General features: G+C 44.6%; 1 protein-coding gene across 1 annotated transcript in view; it reads left to right on the top strand.

The window, feature by feature from the left end:
- Positions 1 to 22,194, top strand: part of FGF9 (fibroblast growth factor 9) — a 51,648-nt gene extending 29,454 nt beyond the window's left edge. The window contains exon 3 of the mRNA XM_075562827.1: positions 20,792 to 22,194. Coding sequence (XP_075418942.1) covers positions 20,792 to 21,037 — 246 coding nt within the window. The 3' untranslated portion in view covers positions 21,038 to 22,194. The remainder of the gene's footprint in view (positions 1 to 20,791) is intronic.
- The last annotated feature ends 508 nt before the right edge of the window (positions 22,195 to 22,702 follow it).

Here is a 22,702-nt window from a genome sequence, read left to right as displayed (position 1 = left end):
TAAAGAGGAAGACCTGTAATGAGATGGATTGATATAGTGGCTACAACAATAGGCTCAAACAGAGGAACGGTTGTGAAGATGGGGCCGTGTTTTCACTCTGTTGGACGTAAGGTCACCTCAGTGCACCTAACGGCAGCAATAACAACATTGAACACTTACGAGGTACCATCGAAAATGGATTCCTGATCATTTTGAGTCTCAAGTTCAAGAAGGATTAGAGCGTCTCATGTGGGACTAATTGTACTTGTGTTTGGATTAAAACCAGTACAACAGAAACCCCTATGCATTTGTTAACATTTTAAAATGAATTCATTATCGAGCTACCTCATATGAATGGAAAACCTGTCTGTGTGATGGGCATTTATTTATTTATTTAGTTGACTTGGCGGGTGAATGGACTCCGAATCCTTACAGCTGATTCCCGGCTTCTCTTTTCCAGAGCCTTATCTCACGTCCATGAAGTTCATTTGCTTGTCGGTTGGGCTCAGTTGAGAAGCAGTGTTGGGGCAGCAGAAGCTCTTCCTGCTGCCTCTGACTCTTCTCTTGTAGTAGTTGCATCATCTGGTGTCCATCGGAGGGTTAAGAGTGTAGGGGTGGAGTCTAGTCTGTCACTCAGGATGTAGCCAGTGAGCTCTTGGTGTGGGGATGGCCTTTTCCTGAGGGTTCTGGGAACTCCTATATACCTCCTCGAGGGCGGGGAGACAGTCGCTCTCTCAGCTCAGTCCCTGTGAGACATCCTCACTGACAAGCCCCATGGAGACAGGCTGATGGCAGCCAGTGCCATGAGCTGGAGGAACCACATGGAGACCCCTCCCAGCGCTGAGATGCTTACAACACCACTGGATCCACAAGACTTCCCACCCACTGGCCTGTGATCTTCTTGCATCATTGCAATGTGTTGCTTGAGTCTGAAGAGGACTTTATAGATTGGTATTGGACATAAGGGCTAATATTGGACTTATGGACTTGATCTGGACTGGGCTGGGATATTTTCTCAATATTCAACTGCTCTTGTCTATAAAACTCTTTCTTATGCACATATGAGTGTCTCTATGGATTTGTTTCTCTAGTTTCTATCCGGACTAACACACTATCCAGTCGGCTTCAGATCAGTTAGTCAGTCAGTGAGTCACCCACTCACACTCTCACTCATGTTTCTTTAAACATTCGGTCATATAACTCATCCTTACACGTCCACTCACTCTCATTCATTCACACTCACGGTTGCATTCACACACACACACACTCCAGACATTCACCCATTTACTCATATTTACACCCTCTTTCTTATTCATTTATACTCCCTTACTCATTTGCAGTCACTCACATGTCCACTCAAGTACTTTCGTGTTGAATCATTCACACACTCAACTTTCCCTCACTCACACTTTCACATCCACTGACATGCTTGTGCACTTAATCCATTCACTCACTCTCTGTCACACTCACACCCTGTCACGTCCAGTCCTATTCACTCACTGGTTTACACACACACACACACACACACACACACACACACACACACACACACACCCCTTCTTGTATGCCGCTTGCTTCCTTTCACGGGCCTGCAGGCATTTGATGTCCTTCTGGAATCTGATGCCAGTTGAGTCGGGGCTGCGAACCATCGAACCTGCCAGGTCCTCTGGGAGGTGCTGGAGATACAAAGGTACCTAGCATTTCCCGTAGAACAGGGTGGGGAAGAGTGCCATACTGTGGGGGCGTTGGGCAGGGACACCAAGAAGGACCCTTGGCTTGTTATAGATCCATGCACACAGGCCTTTGAGAATTTGGAGAAGGGAGTGCCAGGGCCATGACAGGGCAGGGATGGTGGGGTTGGGTGGGCAACTGTGGTAGCCGCTAGATGTGTGCTGAGTGGGTCCAGCCTCTGGGCCTTCCCATGGTCTCTGTCACCGCTTTGGGTTTTCTTTTGTTTCTCTGGGGGTTCCTGGCACTTGCGGTACCTTCCTCTGTCAGCATCACGAGCCTCTCAGGTCATGTCATTGCGATGTTCCCTGTTCTGCTTACAAAGTGCCCTCCAGCGTCATAAGAAGCTAGCCTTTCGGGGTGAAACTGCAGGGTGTGTGTGTATGTGTGTGTGTGTGTGTGTGTGTCCGTGTTCCTTAGGCAGAAGCATCCTGTCAGCCGGCTGACCTCTGTGGCCCAGCAGCACCGTCCCAACCAGCTGAGAAGGAGCGCGTGAGTGCTCGCTGTCACTCCTGCTGCCCAGGGTTCCTCCGTGGAGCCAAGGGGTCAGACAGGCTGCCAGAAGCTGCTGCCTCTCTGCAGATGGTTCAAATCCTGACCTCCTGGGATCTGCTCCTTCCCGCCCTCTAATTCTCCACTGATGTCGCCATTGTTGTGTTTCATGACTCTCTTTGTAAGGCGGCGCCCACAGCTGAGGCAGGCTTCTGAGAACACTCTTGCCAAGGTCAGAGCAGTGACAGGACTCTCCCGGGGGTACGAATGCCATCGTCTCACTGTGTGTGGCACAGCGCTCTGTGTACCTTCCCAATGGCAGGTTCCATCCTGTGCTCTCTTAGAATGGCTCTCTTTTCTCCTGGCCGCTTGCCCCCTCCTCCCCTTCCATGGTGTGCATCCTTTCACCCTGCCTTCCTTGTGGTCCCTCTCCCCTCCCCTATACCCCCTTCCTCTCTCTTCCCTCTCCCGGGTTCTCCTGCTTTTCCATGTGAGAGATGTGCGGTGCTTCGGATCATTGCTGCCTTGGCTTGTTTTTCTTTTTTTTTGGTCTCTCTTTCAAGCGCTCCCGTTGTGTTTTGCTGGCACACGTTCATCTATACTTTCATTTGGGGCAGTTTGCAACTTGGAGCTGAAGGCCTAGGATTGTGAAGCCCAGCTCTATCACCAATGAGCTATGTGATCTTGGGAAGTCTAAAAATTCCTGAGCTGAAGCTATCACATAGGTCCAATCAGACCTCCTTCACAGCATCGTGGTAGGCATGAAAGGAGAAAAGTACTATAAAGCCCGCAGCAAGGTTGCTACTCGGTCAAGGCAAATTCCCAAGCACGATTTATGGATTAGGAGCCTGGGTGGTATAGTGCTTATTCCTTGGGCTGTGATTCTGCAAGGTCAGCAGTTTGAAACCACCAGCTGCTCTGCGGGAGAAAGATCTACTCTGGAAAAGAGCTACATCCAGTCTCAGAAACTCACAGGGGCAGTTCCACCCTGTCCTACCTATAGGGTTGCGATGAGTTGACATCGACTCAATGGCAATGAATTTGGTTTGTTTGTTTTTATTAATGGATTCTATAGGGGCTCTGGTGGCATGGTGGGTTATGTGTTAGACTGTTAACCACAAGGTCAGTGATTCGAACCCACCAGCTGCTTTATGGTAGAAACTTGAGGCTTTCTGCCCCTGTACAGAGTTACAACGTTGGAAACTCACAGGCACAGCTCTCTCGGTGTAGGATTGATGTGAGCCGGAATCGATTCAAGGGGAGTCGGTGTTTTGGTTTGAGATGGCCGAGAATGACAATGTTCTAGAGCAGGGCTTGCTCTCACTTCATTTACGGCAAGCACCTGAAGGTTTGGCTTCTTGCCAGTTTGGGTTTTGAAATTCAGACTGATGACGTAGTCTCTGAAAATGAAGTTTTCTTTCACGTCCAACTATGGCCTTTGTTGAGTGATGTTCACGTGTGAGCCATTGAGACTTGGTGTTAGGATGAGCGTTGCTCTCTGTCCTTCTCACCAGCTTGTTGGTGTTTTATCTACATGGCTAACTTAGACGTTTCTTTTATTGGGGGGTTGAACCTTATCTGGTGATTATTTAAGTTCATGTATGAGTGAACTCAAGTACTGATTTTTTTTCAGAGTTAAAGGGTACAGGGTTGAAAAAGGCACATATACATACATATCCGCATGTATTTTGTGCCTTGAAGAATTCAAGTGGCTTTGCTGATTAGATTACCGTGGGTGAATATTAGAAGTAGGCCCAAACCAAACCAAACCAAACCAAACCAAACCAAACCAAACCAAACCAAACCAAACCAAACCAAACCAAACCAAACCAAACTCATGGCCACGAAGTTAATTGCCACTGACAATGACCCTATAGAACAAGGTCAGATGCCCCCTGTGGGCTTGGGAGACTGTACCTCTTTCTTTTTTTAGTCATTTTATGGGGGCTCGCACAACTCTTATCACAATCCATACATGTATCCATTGTGTCAAGCACATTTTTATATTTCATTCTCAAAGCATTTTCTCTCTCTTTTTAGTAATACTTATATTTATTAATTTGAAAAATCATTTTATTGGGGGCTCATACAACTCTTATCACAATCCATACCTACAACCATTGTGTCAAGCACATTTGTACTTTTGTTGCCATCATCATTCTTAAAACATTTGCTTTCTACTTGAGCCCTTGGCATCAGCTCCTCATTTTTTCCCTTCCCTCTCCCATTCTACCTCCCTCACGAACCCTTGATAATTTATAAATTATTATTACTTTTTCATATCTGAAACTGTCTGATGTCTCCTGTCACCCACTTTTCTGTTGTCCGTTCCCCAGGGAGGGAGTTATATGTAGATCCTTGTGATTGGTTCTCCCTTTCTCCACCCCTTCCCCTCCCCCTCCTGGTATCGCTACTCTCATTATTGGTCCTGAGGGGTTTATCTGTTCTGGATTGCCTGTGTTTCCAGCTCTTATCTGTACCAGTGTATATCCTCTGTTTAGCCAGATTTGTAAGGTGGAATTAGGATCATAATTTTGGGGGTGGGGGTGGGGAGGAAGCATTAAAGAACTAGAGAAAACTTGTATGTTTCATCGGTGCTATACTGCACCCTGACTGGCTTGTTTCCTCCCCGTGACTCTTCTGTAAGGGATGTCCAGTTGCCTACAGATGGGCTTTGGGTCCCCACTCCACATTTCCACTCATTCACAATGATATGATTTTTTTTTTGTTTTTTGATGCCTGATACCTGATCTCTTTGACCACTTGTGATCACACAGGCTGGTGAGCTTCTTCCATGTGGGCTTTGTTGCTTCTCAGCTAGATGGCTGCTTGTTTATCTTCAAGCCTTTAAGACCCCAGATGCTATATCTTTGGATAGCCGGGTGCCATCAGCTTTCCTCACCACATTTGCTTAGACACTCGCTTTGTCTTCAGTGATCGTGTCAGGAATGTGAACATCATGGAAAGCCAGTTTATTTGAACAAAGTATTCTTGCATCGAGGGAGTACTTGAGTAGAGGCCCAATATCCATCTGCTACCTTAATACTAGACATATAAATATATGCACATAGATCTATCTTCCCATTGTCATATATATATATACTTGCATATACATGCCTTTATTTAGACCTCTATAAATGCCCTTTGCCTCCTAGTTTTTTTCCCTCTATTTCCTTTTACTTTCCTCTTGCCCCACTATTATGTTCAGCCTTCATTTGGGTTTCAGTAATTCTTCTGGGTAAAATTGCCCTTGATCAAGCCCTACCAAGTCCCCTCGCCATCAATTTTGGATCACTTGTTGTTCCTTTGTCCCTGGGTTTGTTAACACCATTTACTCCTCACCTCCTCCCCTCTCCTATGTTCCCCACTGCCACCCTCCCTCCACCCCTGATATGTCGGTTTATTGTTTTCTCCTCCAGCTTGTTTATCCGGCCTATCTTATCTAGATAGATTTGCAGAGATAATAATATGCACAAAAAACAAGACAGAACAAAACAAAGCAACAAAAGAAAACAAAACAACAAAACAGAACAAAAAATGACAAAAAGAAAAGAAAAGCCTGTAAATATTCAAGGTCTGTTTGTTGACCAGTCGAGTCTGATGGGGTGCCACGCCCTTGCCCCAAAGCCTATTTTGGTATTCCCTGGGGTCTTTGTTGTTCAGTTCCCCTTGCTGTTCTGTTGCACACCCTTAGTGTTTCACTTCAGTGTGGTGGGGTCAGATTGGGCGCAATTCCCACACTGTCATCCAGTGTTGTTTCTTGTAGCGCTATGGGTCAGTGAGGGACATTGTCTCAGAGTGGGATTGGCCTATGGTCTTTCCTGTGCTTTGGCTGCTCTGAGCGGGAATATCGTCCTCAGAGCTTGGTGGACAAGCATGTGTTCTACTCTCCTCCTCACCCTTCATTTACTCCCGTGTGCTCTGATCACACATGTCCCTCTCCCTGAGCTGTAGCTTCAGTGCTGTCCTCTGAAGTGGATTCTTCTGCGGGGAGGTGGGGCTGTCCATGTTGTTGGGATTGGGGCCGGCCCCTCAGACTTCTCTATTGGTTCCCCGCTTCATGCCCATATGTTGCATTCACATCTTGGAGCACCGGGTTGAGAGACTGTAACCCTTCACAGGAGTAGACAGCCTCGTTTTTTTTTTTTTTCCCAGTGAAGCAGCTGATGGTTTGGAACTGCTGAACTTGTAGTTAGCAATCCCATTACATAACCTCTACTCCACCAGGACTTCTTTTTCAGTGAAATCCAGACACAGAGAGGAACCAGAGAGGTTTGTAAGAGAAAGAGAAGGCAGAACAGCTGCATGCTTTCCTACAGAAAACCCAAACCCAACCCCCTGCCATTGAGTCCATTCCTCCTTGTTGTTGTTATTGTTGTTAGGTACCATCAGGTCTGATGCATCGCCACCCCTGCCCAGCAGAACGAAGCACTGCCTGGGCCTGCACCCACACCCCTCACAGTCCTTCCTGCCCGACTCCAGTGTTGCATCCACGTGGCAATCCATCTCATTGAGGGTCTCCCTCTCTTTTTGCTGCTCCTACACTTTCCGAGGATGATGTCCTTTCCCAGGAACTGGCCTCTCTTGACCACATGTGCCAAGTACACGAGAGATGGTCTCACCATCCTTGCTTCTAAGGAACGTTCTGGCCATACTTTTTCCAAGACATATCTGTTTGTTCTTTTGGTGTTTCAGGATTCTTCAGCAGCACTGTAATTGTCCTGACCTTATCGCTAGTAGCCCTCTGCATAACCACTATGCCGCCAGGCTGACCCTATAGAGCAGTGCTTCTCAACCTGTGGGTCAAGACCCCTTTAGGGGTGGAACAACCCTTTTACAGGGGCTGCCCAATTCATAACAGTAGCAAAATTACAGTTATGAAATAGCCATGAAATAATCTTATGGTTGGGGGCATCACTACATGAGGAACTGTATGAGAGCGTCACGGCATGAGGAAGGTCGGAGAGCCACTGCTGTAAAGGGTTTCCGAGGCTGTAGGTATTTAAAGGTACAGACCGCCTCAGCTGCCTCCCTCAGAGTGGTTGGTGGGTTTGAACCTCTAACTTTGCAGTCAGTCGAGTGCTCATCTGACAATGCCACCTGGCCACTTGGGAGGAAGGACTTAATTCCTGAGGACTCGGGCTGACGGGAGGACAGTGGGAGCTAGAAGTTAGGAATCCCAGTGGTTGGGAGGAATAGTAGAGTTGAACTTCATCCACATTGCAGTTTTGGAAATTTTGGGATGGGTCTTCAGTACAGGTGGGAGCAGAAGGGGTACAAGCAAGGGCTGCGAGAGTTGGAAAAATTCGAGGGTTGTATGGAAAAACCCAATAATGACCAAGAGAATCCTGATCAGTATTTCACCTTGGTGTTACAGTTTACCTGCCTTAAACATGTCCGCCCCTCTTCCTCACACTCAAGTGCCCTGCAGCATCACTACCTTCTGTCTGCTCATAGGATTCGGTTTCCTTCTAAATGTTCTGTACGGATGCTCAGGGGGTCGGGCTTCCTGGACAGGCAGATAGCTCATTCAGGAGGAGTATTTGTTGAAGCCAATGTTGAGAAGAGGACTAGGGCCGGCCACCAGATGTGATGGGAGGAGTAGGTAAGCTCCGCCCTCCTGCCCCAGAAATTTACAATCTTAATGGCAGTCCAGGGTGGAGAGAGGAGGAGCCCTAATTCCAAAGCCGACATCTGCCTCCCTTTCCATCGTTTCTCCTTGAATAGCAATATTAGTCCCTTGGCTGGCTCTGGAAGCATGCATGCATTCTTTTTTTTTTTTAAATCATTTTATTGGGGGCTCATCCAACTCTTATTACAATCCATCCATCCATCCATTGTGTGTCAAGTATATTTGTACATTTGTTGCCCTCATCCATCTCAACACATTTGCTTTCTGCTTGAGCCCTTGGTATCAGCTCCTCATTTTCCCCACTCCCTCCCTAAACCCCCTTCCATCATGAACCCCTTGATAATTTATAAATTATTCTTATTTTGTCATAGCTACACTGTCCAATGTCTCCCTTCACTCACTTTTCTGTTGTTCATCCCCCAGGGAGGAGGTTATATGTAGATCCTTGTAATCAGTTCCCAACTTTCCACTCCACCTTCCCAGTATCCCCACTCTCAGCACTGGTCCTGAAGGGATCATCTGTCCTGGATTCCCTGTGTTTCCAGTTCCTATTTGTACCAGTGTACACCCTCTGGTCTAGCTGGATTTGTAAGGTAGAATTGGGATTATGATAGTGGGGTGGAGGAAGCACTTGGGAACTAGAGGAAAGTTGTATGTTTCATCGTTGCTATACTGCACTCTGACCAGCTTTTGTCCTCCTCGCTACCCTTCTGTAAGGGGATGTCCAGTTGCCTATAGTTGGGCTTTGGATCCCCAATGATATGATTTTTTTTGTTCTTTGATGCCTGATCCCTTCGACACCTTGTGATCACACAGACTGGTGTGCTTCTTCCATGTGGGCTTTGTTGCTTCTGAGCTAGATGGCTGCTTGTTTACCTTAAAGCCTTTAAGACCTCTGATGCTATATCTTTGAATAGCCAGGCACCTTCAGCTTTCTTCACCACGTTTGCTTATGCACACATTTGTCTTCAGCAATCGTATGGGAAGGTGAGCATCATGGAATGACAATTTAATAGAACAGAGTATATTTATAGGTTTAATTTTAAGGTAGCAGATGGACATTGGGAAGCATGCATTCTTTCTGTCCTTCAGAACTGCTTCCCTGTCCCCTCTCAGCAATGGCCTACGGATGGCGCAGGTTTTGTTTGCTTTCTCTTCCTCTTCTCCAATGTCGCAGCAGTTTCTCTTTTCATTCCCTGATCAATATGTTATATCCACCTGGGTATGATAACGTATCCTGATTTCCACATTTTTGTGTGGGCAGAACAGAATGACCAGAATCTTGGATTGAGTGGGGTGGTAGTGAAATTGAGTGTCCTTTTGATCAGAAGACCAAGACCCAGGGGGGTTAACCTGCTCCTGGTTTTCAAGGTTGTGTGTGACGGTGTATTTGTGGAGGGTTGGCATTCTTCTAACTGAGGGAATTCTGTGCGTCTTTGCTCTTAAACATTCTCATTTCATTTTTACACTCTCACTGTATTAATGGCTCTGACAATTTCCCTGATTTTATTTCTTCATACAAAGTCATGGATTTGTCCTGCCATGTCTAACTCAAGGAGCTCTGGTGGTGCATTGGGTGAGGCACTGGCTGCTAACTAGGATTCAAACCTCCTAGCCGGTCTGATCAAGGAATCTATCTATCCACTCCCATACATATTTACAGCCTTGGAAACCTTCTAGAGAGTTGCTATGAGCCAGAGTTGACTTGATGAGCAGTGAGATTGGTGGGTTTTGATCTAACATAAGGATGTATGTTGGCTCAGAGGGTTAAGTTTGGGGCTGCTAGCCACAAGGTTAGTGGTTCAAACCCATCACCCATTCCATGGGAGGAAGTCTGGGCTGTTTGTTCCCATCATGATCTGCAGCCTTGGGAATACTGTGAGACACGCTTACTTGGATTTGCAGGATCATGGCAAGTCAGAATCAGCTCAGTGGCAGCAGGTTTGGATTTGCATCTGTCACCGGAAGTCTCCTTGGCACATTTCCCGGTTCGGTTGTTTTTCGAACTGATGGAACTGCCGTCGTTGGAGTCCATTCTCCCTGTGTTGGACTTGTGCTGAATCCCTGATTTGTCTTCTACGCTACCTCTTGGCCTTGGCTTGGCTCTCCATTGCCTGTCATTGTGTGATTCTTTCAGGCCACTCTACTCTCAGTGCTCTCCAGGGTAGGGCCTCAGCTCCTGAGTGCTGCTGTAGCAGACATACTCCAAAAGGGAATGCTGTAGCCATCAGATGTGTGTTCTCTCATCTTTTAGGGGGCTCCATGCCCCCAGTGAGGGGGCCAGCTTTGGGGGAAGGCATCCTCTTTCTGTCTGCTCTAAGGGAAGGCCCTTCACCTCTTCTCAGCTTCTCTTCCTGCGCTTCTGAGCCTTCTCTCTGTGACAGGACAGCTCTCACCCCACATTTCTGCTTGCTGCCTGTTCCAGTGGACTCCTTTTACCTTTCCAAGGAAATGGGACTAAAACACACCCTAAATGCATATGGATAATGCCTATTTAACATAACAAAGAAAACCCATTCTGAAATAGTACTACAGATACCCAACCCCAAACCAAACTCTGCCATGGAGTCATTGCCAACTCATATCGAGGTTACAGCTACAAGTTGACCCAACTGCATCCCTGTGGATTCTGACTCATCGCAATCCTATAGGACAGAGTAGAGCTGTCCCATGGGTTTCCCAGGCTGTGCATCTTTAGGGGAGCAGAGAGCATCATTTGTCGTCTGTGGAGTGACTGGCGGGTTTGACCCATTCTGCTTGTGGTTAGCAGCCCAATTCATAATCCACTCCACTACCAGGGCTTCTTAGCTACAGGTGCAGTTGTTAGGATTTACAACCCATATTCTGGAGGATCATGATTCAATGCAGAACTGGCTGTATTTAATTGGAAGTATTTTCAGCTTTTGCATCTTTTTGATGTGTACTGTAAGTTGGCCATCGAATACTAATACTTCTCTTAGCAGATAATAAGGTCTATGTTGATTAAACTCACTCAAACCCACTGCCATCCAGTCAATTATGACTGACGGGTGCCATACATCGGGTTTCTCAGGTTGTAAGTCTTTATGGGAGCAGATAGCATCATGGTTCTCCCATGGAGTGATTGGTAAGTTTGAACCTATGACCTTGAAGGCAGCAGTCTAATGCTTACTCAACAGTGCCACCAGAGCTCCTAATAAATAAAACTTGATTTTCTAAGACATGAAAGAGATGTGAAGATTTTTGTTTGTTTGTTGGTGGAAGAACTGAAGGTAGATTGGTTGTATGTTGACACCAGCGAAAGTCTTTCCTAAGTGGATATTGAACATCTCAAACTTGAATGCTGTTATGTCTTGAGCAAGGCTTTTCCCTCAGTAGGAATATATCTCAAAACATGCTTTTCGAGTTTATCAGCTAATGTGATTTACTAAACAAATGTTCATTTTTATAGGCAGCTTCCAAGGAAGGCCTCTGATTGGCAAAGTGATGTCAGTCCCATAGTGGAGTGAGTGAATTCCGCCTTTGGCCCTGTTATTGGTGACATGTGGCTTGGGGTGTGGCACATGGAGGTGTGTGTGTGTGTGTGTGTGTGTGTGTGTGTGTCTGTGTGCACACAACTACATTCAGATTGGAACTCCCCACCTTTGAATCCTTCAACTTCCTGCTTTCTTCATTATATGTTGCCTGTAAGGAACCCCGGTGGCATGGTGGGTTACACATTAAACTGCTAACCGCAAGGTCAGTAGTTTGAAACCACCAGCAGCTCTCTGGGAGAAAGGTGAGGCTTTCTCCTCCTGTACCAAATTACAGTCCTGAAAACCCACAGGGACAGTTCTAGCTTGTCTTACAGCACCGGTTCTCAACCTGTGGGTCATGACCCCTTTGGGGGTCAAACGATCATTTCACAGGGGTCACCCAAGATCATCGGAAAACACATATTTCCCATGATCTTAGGAACCCAGACACCGCTCCTCTATTGTCTCCAGCCCGCTCTGCCCACATGCAGATACGCCCACATAGGAGTACCAGGAGCGAAGACTGTTACCCATGATATACCATGCTTCAAGACAAAATTTCATTGATTTGTAATTAGAAATAAATATTTCACAATATATAATTACATATTGTTTTTGTGATGAATCACTATGCTTTAATGATGTTCAATTTGTAACAATGAAAATACATCCTGCATATCAGATATTTACATGACGATTCATAACTATAGCAAAATGACAGTTATAAAGTAGCAATGAAAATAATTTTATGGCTGGGGGTCACCACTGCGTGAGGAGCTGTGTGAAAGGGTCAAGGCCTGAGGAAGGTTGAGAACCACTGTCGTACAGGGTGGCTGTGCATCGGAATTGACTCGATGGCGGTGAGTTAGTTTGTTGGAGACACAATGGACTCCATTGTTCGCCAGGACGCCAATTCCAGCAGTGATTAGGATGAACTGAATCGTGGGTCAAAAAATGATAACAAAAAACAGGTCCATAGAGAGTGGTGATTTTAAATAGTTTTTTTTTTTTTAAGACATTGAAGGTGAGATGTATTGAAGGCACAAGGGGGTCAAGTCTAAATTGGAGCTTCCAATAAAATAAGAAAGGGTACCCTCCTGCCCACATTCTCTGTGTTTGTTACTTTCCATCTAGTCGGGGATTCTCCCAGGAGAGAAGAGTGAAAGACCTGGCTTCTTGTTAATGGCCCTTTAGTCATTGTATTTAATCAGCCCCAGCCTTGCAACAACTCCCATTAAGACATTACTGCTGTATTATTAATGAGGAAGAGCACATGTGTATGAGTAATTGTGGTTGAGGGAGGCTTAAATACTATGGCTATAAGAAACAGTAGATATGAGAATGAGTGATTACCTCCAAGTCATTAACTTATAAAATGTGCGGGAACGCTACAATTAAGCCAGTCCCTGTGCAGTCCTTGATCATGGGTTTGTGTGTTGTAATCATCGTGCAAGCTGTTTAAGCGTCCCACTGGATGGTGTGGTTACAGGTACACCCTACCCGTATGAATATGGAAATCACATTGGAATATGCAGATGAATAGTAGCATTCATAGTACACGTTTAATGAGAACTATTACCAAGATCAAATCTGAAAACTCCAATTTCTTTTTTTTTAAATGGGGATAGATCTGAATGGGGCATACCAATGCCCCTGTGGATTACACAGTTAAAAACTTCCTGATGTTTTAAATCGATGTCTACATGAGCAGACTTCTAACATGCCTAAATATTCTTGGGGGCATGCTCTAATTTTCACATTATTAGCTCATGCTTCGGCTTTAGTGGGATTGGTAAAAGTTTTGAGGTTTTAATTTCAGTTTTTCCCACTGCTCAGAATTCAATGATATAAAATGAAAAGAGGTCTCCAGAGTTGCTAACACTCACCAGACTTTGTTCCACAGAACGGGCTTTAGTGGACGTTTGAATCAAAGCCACATTCTCCACTCAAGTCCAGTGATAGAATCCAACAGTTCAAAGATAGGTATGCCATAAACAGCTGTCGTTAAATAATCTAAAAAAAGAAATTAAAACATGGAAATACAATAAAACAAGAATTGATCACTTTATAGTGGAATACTCTATAAACTGTCTACATTGGAAACATGTGGTGAGTTTGAAAACATCTGAGTCCTATAATTCTAAAGAGTATAGTTTTTTTGGAAAGCACTTTTTGGCACCCCTCCCCTTCTCTACATATGTCTAAGAATGCCTCAATTTGCATATTTACCTACATTTTCTTTTTGGCGTATGTATGAGGAGACTTCAAAAAGTTGATGGCAAAATGCGAAAGAAAAGATAATGGATTTTTTTCCTATGAACTTTTGGATACTCTCTCATACGTATAGCAAATATATTCATCCCAACTGAATATTTTATTAACAAGCACTGAAATGTTAATCATAAAGAGATTAATTCTGTAAATCTTGCTTCTCTATCATCCATCCACCCAACCCTCCACCCATCCATTCATCTAAGACAAAAGTCAAATGATGACATACCCCAACTAATAATCAGAAATTATCTAAAAGTATATAATGGCATAGAAAAGGAACAGTTTTAATTTTTAATGACAGTAACAGAGTTTTAATTTTTAATGACGGTTTAGAATTTGAAGGCATGCAAACTTCTCAGTGTGACATTACACTCCTTTGCTAATAATCATAGACAAAGTATCCAAGTGGTTTTGCAATGTCATGAATCCACAGCCTTGTAGACCTTGTTAACTGAAGTTCTGTATTCCTCTCATGCACGAGACAACTGAACCTTTCCTTAGCCCTGATGACAAATGCTGACTGTGGATTATACTGTTTCAAAAAGATCAATTTGTTTTATGTCCAGGCTTGTCTAGAAAGCTCTACTGCATGCGAATAAGCCAGGCTGTTTTAGCTCCTCGGGGAAAGAGAGCATTGTTTACTGAGCAGTGAAAATGCCAGTTCAATTTCGTAACAGATTCAACTTTTTTAAAAAAAGCATTTTTTTCATATTCCAAAGAAAACGTGTCAAAGGAGGATCTTTTCTTAAAAACCAATTAGAGTCCCATCCCAGATGGCAGTATTTCTAGGATGATAGAACTTTGTGCATGTCTTCTGTTGGCCTTCTCTCTCTCCCCGTTCCTCCTGCAAAATGAGTAATGTTTGAAAAAATAAAAAAGACAACGTGAGGCAAACAAGAAAGGAAACCCAGCTGACTTCGAGAAGTCTTGTGTTACTGCCCTCGGTTTCTGAGACTATCATGTGGGTGCCAGCCCTGTTCCGCTGGAACCCTCCCTGGTGCCTGACCTTCAAGAACATCACCAGGTATATGAAAGCCAAGATAGATAACCCTTCAGAAACAGTACCAGGAGTAATGGTGTCATTATGGGAAGAGAGGAGGGAAAGGGTGAGGGATATAGGAAGCAGATAGTGTTGATGACTCTATAACTCCACTGATGGGATTGAACAACAGAATTGTATGTGAATGGATATTTGGATGGGGTAAGGTACAGCAAAAAATAACAAGACTGTTAGAGGAAAAAAATAAACACATGCTCCTGGGGGGTAGGGTGGGAGAGGGAGGGCATAAAGGGGAGCTGATATCAATGAGTTCAATAAGAAAGAAAATGTTTTGAAAACGGATTGTGGTAGCAATCGTGCAATGCTGCTTGATGTGCTTCAACTATGGCATGTATTTATATCTGTGAGAGCTCGCAGTAAAATGATTAAAACAAACAAACAACCAAAAAACATCACCAGAAGTCAGCCAGGTTGAGAGGACCTAGAGGAATCACGCTGCTTATGAAAAGTAGAAAACCTGAAGGTGGCCTCAGTCACCAGAGAGCAGCATGTCTAGCAGGGCTCCTGGAATGGCTGGCTCGAATGACTTCATTGCAGCAATAGCAAGATCCTGTGGTGTAGCCCATGGGCAAACCATTTCACAGCAGGGCCTTCCTCTCCCCATGCAATAAAGGAGAAAAGTCAAGCGAGCTGATTTTTGAGGCTTTCTCCAGTTGTAGGAGGGTATGATGTGAGTAGAAGGTCAATAACCTCCTGTTTATTGAGGGCTGTCTATGTGCGCAGGGAGTGAAGCATTGGGCCGGAAACCAAAAAATCCAACTCACCAGCTGCTTAATGGGTGAAAGATGAGACAGTAAAGATTGACAGCCTCAGAAACCCTAGAACAATTCTACACTGTCCTATGGGGTCGCTATGAATCAGAATCAACTCAACAGTAGTTTCTGTTTGTTTGGACCTGTAGGAATCAAAATAAAATTTTACCCAAAATAAAACTGGTTGATGATCAGACCATTTCAGGAGGTAGTCACATATATAATCAAGAACAGATGATATTGAACGAAGAAGTCCAAGTGGCATTGACGGTATTGGGGGAAAAGGCTGTAGGAATTCATGGAATATTAATTCAAATGTTTCAACAAACTGATGCAGCATTGAGATCACTCACTGGTGTATGCCCAGACATTTGGGAGACGGCTACTTGGAACTGAATCGAAGTGATTCCTATTTGTGCACTTTCCAACAGGATTTTAAAAAGGATAAAAAGAACAACACATTACTATCACACTCAAGTAAGATTTTGCTGAAGCTAATTCAAAAGCAGTTGTAGTAGTCCATGGTCAGGGAAGCTAGATGTAAAGAGGGTGTGGCATGGGGGATATCGCCGCCGAAGTCAGCTGGATCCGACCGAAAGCAGAGGATACCCCAGAAGACGTTCGTCTTTGTTTCTTGATTATGCAAAGACATTTGACTCTGTGGGTCATAACTAATCAGGGATAACAGCATGAAAGATGGAGATTCCAGAATGCTCAACTGTGCTCAGTTGGAATTTGTAGGTAGGCCCAGAGGCAGCTGATCACGCAGAACAAGTGGACACGTCAGAGTTTAAAATCAGCAAAGCCCCCACTGTCTTTACTTAATCTGTATTCTGAGCCGATCGTCTGAGAAACTACGGTAGATGAAGAAGAGCACAGCATCAGGATCGGAGAGGAGTCATCAACTGTGACACGCAGGCGACACAGCCTTGCTTGCTGAAAGTGAAGAGACCTTAAAGCACGTACTGACAAAGACCAAAGGTTTTTGGACTACACTAATCAAAACAAAACAAACCCCAGAACTCTTCTCAACCGGACCAATGGGGAGCATCATGAGAAACAGAGAAAAGATCAAAATTGCCAAAGATTGTATTTTCCTTGGGTCCAAATGGAAGCAGCAGCCAATAAATCTCAGGCTGTGTTGCATGGGGTAAAACTACTGCAAAGGGACCGCTTCAAAACCAAGATGGCACCCGAGCACGAAACTGAACCTGACGAAGCCATGGCATTTCCAGCTGGTTCCTAGCCCCGTGCAAGCTGGCGAGTGAGAAAGGAAGGTGGAAGAGGAGTGGTGCCTTTGGATCGGGCGTTGGGGAAGAATAGTGGATGCACTCTCACCTGCCAGCAAGATATGAACAAATCTGTCCTGGAAGAAGTGCAACAAAGTGTCCCTTCAAAGGGAAGATTTTGTCTGACACTCTTGGGCATGTTTTCAGGAGGGATTGGTCCTGGGAAGAGGCCACCATATGTGCAGTAGAAAGTCCGTGACAAAGAAGACCCTAAATGAGATGTCTTGGCACCATGACGACAGGGGTGGGGTCAAGCAGAACGACGAGTAGGATGGTGCAGGACCGGGCAGTGTTTCTGTCCCACTGCACGAGCGGGTCAGTGTGAGTCAGAGGGACTCAGTGACATCCAACATCGCATCACCACCCACCTATGTGCTGGGCATCGTTTTCGGAGTTCATCTCTGTAACAACTGTGTTTCAAGAGAGCTGTCAGTGATTTGTTTTAAAGGAATGTCTATGAGATTAACCTGCACCAGTTGCCACTGAGCCAATGCTGACGCACAGTGACCCCGTGATCGTCAGAGTAGAACTGTATGCAACAACGGGGTCTTCAGTGCTGGTTCGTTCTTTCTTTTCTTCTTCTTCTTCTTTTTTTTTTAAAGTAGAGCACTGGGTGTTCTAGGTGGACTTTGGCCTCCAACCTTAAGTTAGTAGATCTGTGTTACCATCCAAAGGCAGCTGTTTTCACTTTCCAAGGACTCCCCTGAGATTTAGAGAGGTGAAATCATTAGTTTTAATTGTCCTACAATCATAAGGTGTGAGGTTGGGATCCAACTTAGGTTTTTGACTCCAAAGCCAGGCTTTTTACTTTTGTTCCAACTAGATATATTCTGCTGAAGTTACCCTGGATGTATTTTTAATACAAGTAATGCTGTGTATGAAACTGTAACAGAGATAGTGCCTAACTCCTGATCCCCTGAAAGAGGAGGAAATGTTCTACTTTTTCAGTAAAGATTACTTTCTTAGTGCTTGTCAGGTGATAGGATTTCCTGGTGAGAAAAAGAAAATTTAAATTCACCTTGTATGTCCTTTTAGAATGAAAGTCTCAGTGTTCAAGTCCATAGTTGGATTCATTTTATTAATTAAAATACACACATAATTTGTTTAGAAAACTTGCTTAATCACAGTGAACCCAAACTGACCATTTTCAGCCAACAATAATCTTGCCTGTGAAGAGAATATTTATGACATAGATGGAAGGAAAGACAAAAATAGCTACCGATGCCTTTAACACACTGTTTTTGTTTCATTAGTTTTAATAGTGATGAACGAGAAATCACATTCTGCCTAAGTTTGGGGCTGTGATCCCTAAGGTCAGCAGTTCGAAACCACCAGCTGCTCTGCAGGAGAAAGATGGAGTTTCTACTCCCGTAAAGAGTGGCAGTCTTGGAAACGGACAGGGGCAGCTCTCCTCTGCCCTGTTGGGTTGCTATGCGTCAGCATCGACTTGAGAGCAGTGAGTTTAGTGAGTGAGCAGGTATAGAAGCTATTGTGTGTCCACAGAGAATGCCGCTGTGGGTTCAGATGTAGAGGAATTGAGACGGCCTCTCTATTGTGCATCCTCCTCCTCCTGCTGTGTAGAACTTCACCCAAATACCAAACGACAAACAAAACCCAACCCAACCCAAAACCAGTTAACTCCAGTTGCTGCCCACTTGCCCCCGGCTCCCAGGGCCCCATGTGTGTCAGAGTAGTTCTATGCTCCTGACGGTTTTCGGTGGCTGATGCTTTGGAAGAAGGCTGTCAAGTCTTTCTTCTGAGTTGCCGCTGAGTAGACCCAAACTTCCAATGTCGAGGTTAGCAGTTCCATGTGCTGCCCATTCGTTCCACTCGGAGACTCTGGAGCTTCCCTTGTCATTGTCGGGCACCATCGAGTCAATTCTGGCTCATGGTGAGTCTGTAGGACAGAAGAGAACTGCCCAAGGGGGTTTCCTGGGCTGTCAACTGTACAGGAGCAGACTGCTGCATCTTTCTCAGGTGGCATGGGTTTGAAGCTTTGACCTTTCGGTTAGCACCCAAGCTCTTAACTATCATGCCACCAGGCTTCCTAAAAGCGTCTCTGAAGCAGCAGCAGCAGCAAAACCAGCAAGACAAGTCTGGGGTCTTTGCGTTGATTCCATCTTCTAGCGGTCCTTACAAACTCCCCATGGGCGTAATCCAGCTGCCAGTGGACCCATGCAACCCCCTTGGTCTCTGTCTCCCCCAACATCAGCTATATCCAAAGTCTGCCCAGCATTTTGATCCTTTCTCTATGTGTGGCTTTTGAGGGGGACACTCAGCTCATTTAACAAAAGTTCTGTCCAATGAGACAAATTAAAAAAAAGTTTTAGAACATTTATTTATCTATCTATCTATTTATTTATTGACACAGTGTTTTCATGGAAAGCTTACCCAGGGCTTTTGGTATATTGTAAAGAGTGCCTGTTAGGAAGTAGACTCACCTGCTCAGTTGGGTATTTGAAGCCCTTGAGTTATTTAAATGACAGATGTAGAAAAAGCCCACTGGATACCAAAAACTCATACCAAAAACTCAGACCCACCCCAGTCCCATTGAGTTGATTCCGACTCATAGCCCCTGTGAGTTTCTGGGGCTGTGAATCTTTAGAAAGCCTCATCTTCTTTCCAAGGAGCAGCTGGTGCCTTTAAACCTCCGGCTTTTCAGCTAGCAGCTTAATGTGATGAAAGCATTCTGTTTTAAAATTTGGACCCTAGTCCCTGCATCATAATTGCTTGTTACAAATCCACATTTTTGGGGCTTACTGGATCAGAATTTTGAAGAATCATGGCTCAGAAGTCTGTATTTTAAACAGGGAAAACCCAGGTGATCCTCTAGCACAGTGCTTCTCAACCTGTGAGTCACGACCCCTTTGGGGGGGCGGTGAACGACTCTTTCACAGGGGTCGCCCAATTCATAACAGTAGCAAAATGACATTGACGAAGTAGCAACGAAAATAATGTTATGGCTGGGGGGGTCACCACCACATGAGGAACTGTATGAAAGGGCCACGGCATGAGGAAGGTGGGGAACCACTGCAGGACATTGGCACTTAACAATCACTCCTATAGAGCGATAGACAGTATTTTCCAGACCACCCAATTCATTCAGTTAACTTAACCAAACCAAGACAAACTCACTGCCATCTGGTCAATTTTGACTCAATTGGGACAGGATAGGACTGCCCCTGTGGATGCCCAAGACTGTAACTCTTTACAGGAGTGGAAAGGCTCCCGAGTTCTGACTCAGACCTGTCCTATAAAGCAGAGTAGAGCACTCCGCAGGGTTTCCAAGTCTAACCTGTATGGACGTTGACGGCCTCATCATTCTCCTGTGGAGTGACTAGTGGGTTCCAATCACCAGCCTTTCAGACTGGCAGCCTGGTCCTTAATCCACCATGCTACAGGGCTCCTTTCTCTGGCCCACCAAAACACACCATGCCCTTTGCCACCACATTGCAATTTCAATCCCACTTTATGTAGGGTTGGGAAGACGATATCTTTATGAGGGCAAGACTGCCTCATTTTTCTTCCATGGAGCAACTGGTGGGTTTGAAGAACTGACCTTGTGACTAGTAGCTTAATGCTTAACTCACTGTGTTACCAGAGCTCTTTTTACTCTCATCCTAATGGGGTGCAAAGTATCTGACCTTGCGGATTATGTTGCTAAGGTTTGTCTACTTTATAAAAGAACTATCAGAGATGGGACTCTTATCCGTGCATTTAGCTTTAGCCAAAGGCTCTGCTCCCAGAACCCCTGGGAGAACGATCCGTTGTTTTCCTGGTCCTCTTTGACTCATGGGAGTGATTGGCATGGCTTGTGGGCTAAATAGACTTGGAAGGGGCAGCGGTGACTCTTCTTGAAAGTTGCCCACTGCCTAACTAGCAAACAGCCCTCTTCTGTACTTGTAGCTGGAAGGAGAAATCCAAACACCGCTAAACTTACAAAGAGTGTAGTCATTCTTTTGGAAAACGGGGTGAAAAAAATCAGTTCTTTGTCATCGGGCCTGGGTATGTTGTGTAGCAATTGAATTTCATGTGAGACAGCAGCGAGTCCCTCATTTTGCAACATACTTATTTCTGTTTTCTTCTTGCAGGAGAAACTAACCCAAGAGTGTGTGTTCAGAGAACAGTTTGAAGAGAACTGGTACAATACATACTCATCGAATCTCTATAAGCACGTGGACACTGGGAGACGCTACTACGTCGCACTAAACAAAGACGGGACTCCGCGCGAAGGGACTAGGACTAAGCGACATCAAAAGTTTACACATTTTTTACCTAGACCAGTGGACCCGGACAAAGTACCTGAACTCTATAAGGATATTCTAAGCCAAAGTTGACAAAGACAATTTCTTCACTTGAGCCCTTAAAAAAAAAAAGAAAAAAAAAAGCAACCACTATAAAGGTTTCACGCGGTGGGTTCTTATTGATTAGCTGTGTCATCACATCAGCTCCACTGTTGCCAAACTTTGTCGCATGCATAATGTATGATGGAAGCTTGGATGGAACATGCTGATTTCGTTCTGCACTTAAAGGTCGGTCCATCTGGAGGATTGCCTATGCCCACTTGCTTGATTTATTGTGAGAGAAGGGGAGAGGGAGAGAGACTGTGTGTGCGTGTGCGTGTGTGTGTGTGTGTGTGTGTGAGAGAGAGAGAGAGAGAGAGAGAGAGAGAGAGAGAGAGAGGTGTGTGTGTGAGAGAGAGAGAGACTGTGAGAGAGGGAGTGTGAGTGTACAAGTGAATAGGTAGGAGGGGGGAGAGCGGCAAGAGTGAGAACGAGAGCGCAGAGAGGAACACGGCCTGATGCATGCTGGGGAATAGACACGCTTTACAATTTTTGATCAGTTGTACTTCATCTTCTATCAGCATAGCTGCCATATTTTCGACTCACCAGGATTTCGGCTGGTGGCCTGCGCAAGGGTACGCTGCATTTTCACAGGCATGGAGGGTGCAGTCTTATTTAAAAGACTCTTTCAGTTCATTCTCGCTGGTATCAGCCCAGTGAATGGAAAAGCAAAGACCTCTTAGTAAAAAAAAAAAATAAATAAAATAAATAAAAATAAATAAAATTTTTTTAAAAAGGAAGAAAAAAAAGAGAAAAGAAAAAAAGAAGAAAAAAATGGAAAAAAGTTAAATTTATTTATAGAAATTCCAAAGGCAACATTTTATTTATTTTATATATTTATTTATTATATAGAGTTTATTTTTAATGAAATCTGTACAGGCCAGATAGGCATTTTGGAAGCTTTAGGCTCTGTAAGCATTAAATGGCAAAGTCTGCTATGAACCTGTGGTAAATTCATGCAAGTAAAATAATGCCGCATGGATATGAGACGTTCTAATGACCCTCAATGTACTAAAGGCGACAATCGACTCTGTGCCCGTATTGTTGTAAACATATGCACCCCCCCTCCACAACACTGATTATTCACTCTTTAGACTGCTTGTTTCATAGCCTACCCTAGAGGATTAAAGATAAACTGGGTTTCGAACATGCATCCTGTGTCTGTAATATTTCCTGCCAACAATGACTTTGAGTCCATCGTTGTAACCTCACAGTCCCGGGAAAAGATAAGGGTTGGGATTCAGCCTACTTGTTTTAAATATAGTGCAGATGATACCAAAGCTAAACAATAACATGCTCGTATTTTCGCCAATCTCCAGAACAGTGGGATTAACACCAGACATTGTATGAATCTAGAATTCTCAAAAGAGAGGGAGAGAGAGAGAGAGAGAGAACTTATATAACATAGTGTTTTTTTTTAAGGGCCAAGAATCAGGTTAACAGGATCATCCTATATATTTTTATTTGTGCACTTGGTTATGAGGTACGGAATTCTGCAATCACCGTAGAGGCCACTGTAACATCTTTCATAGGAAATTGTTTTCAGTGTGAGCTGTCTTAATACATGGTAATAGAACCCTTAGCGTCAAACCGACAGGGTGAAACCAATAAATCTTTATTGACAACGAGAGAGGAAGGATTCTACTTGTTGACTGTGGG

This window comes from Tenrec ecaudatus, chromosome 11 (genome assembly GCF_050624435.1).
Source record: "Tenrec ecaudatus isolate mTenEca1 chromosome 11, mTenEca1.hap1, whole genome shotgun sequence".
NCBI classification, from domain to species: Eukaryota; Metazoa; Chordata; class Mammalia; order Afrosoricida; family Tenrecidae; genus Tenrec; species Tenrec ecaudatus.
The sequence above is the reverse complement of the archived record's forward strand: the minus strand, read 5'-3'. Positions and strand labels throughout refer to the sequence as shown.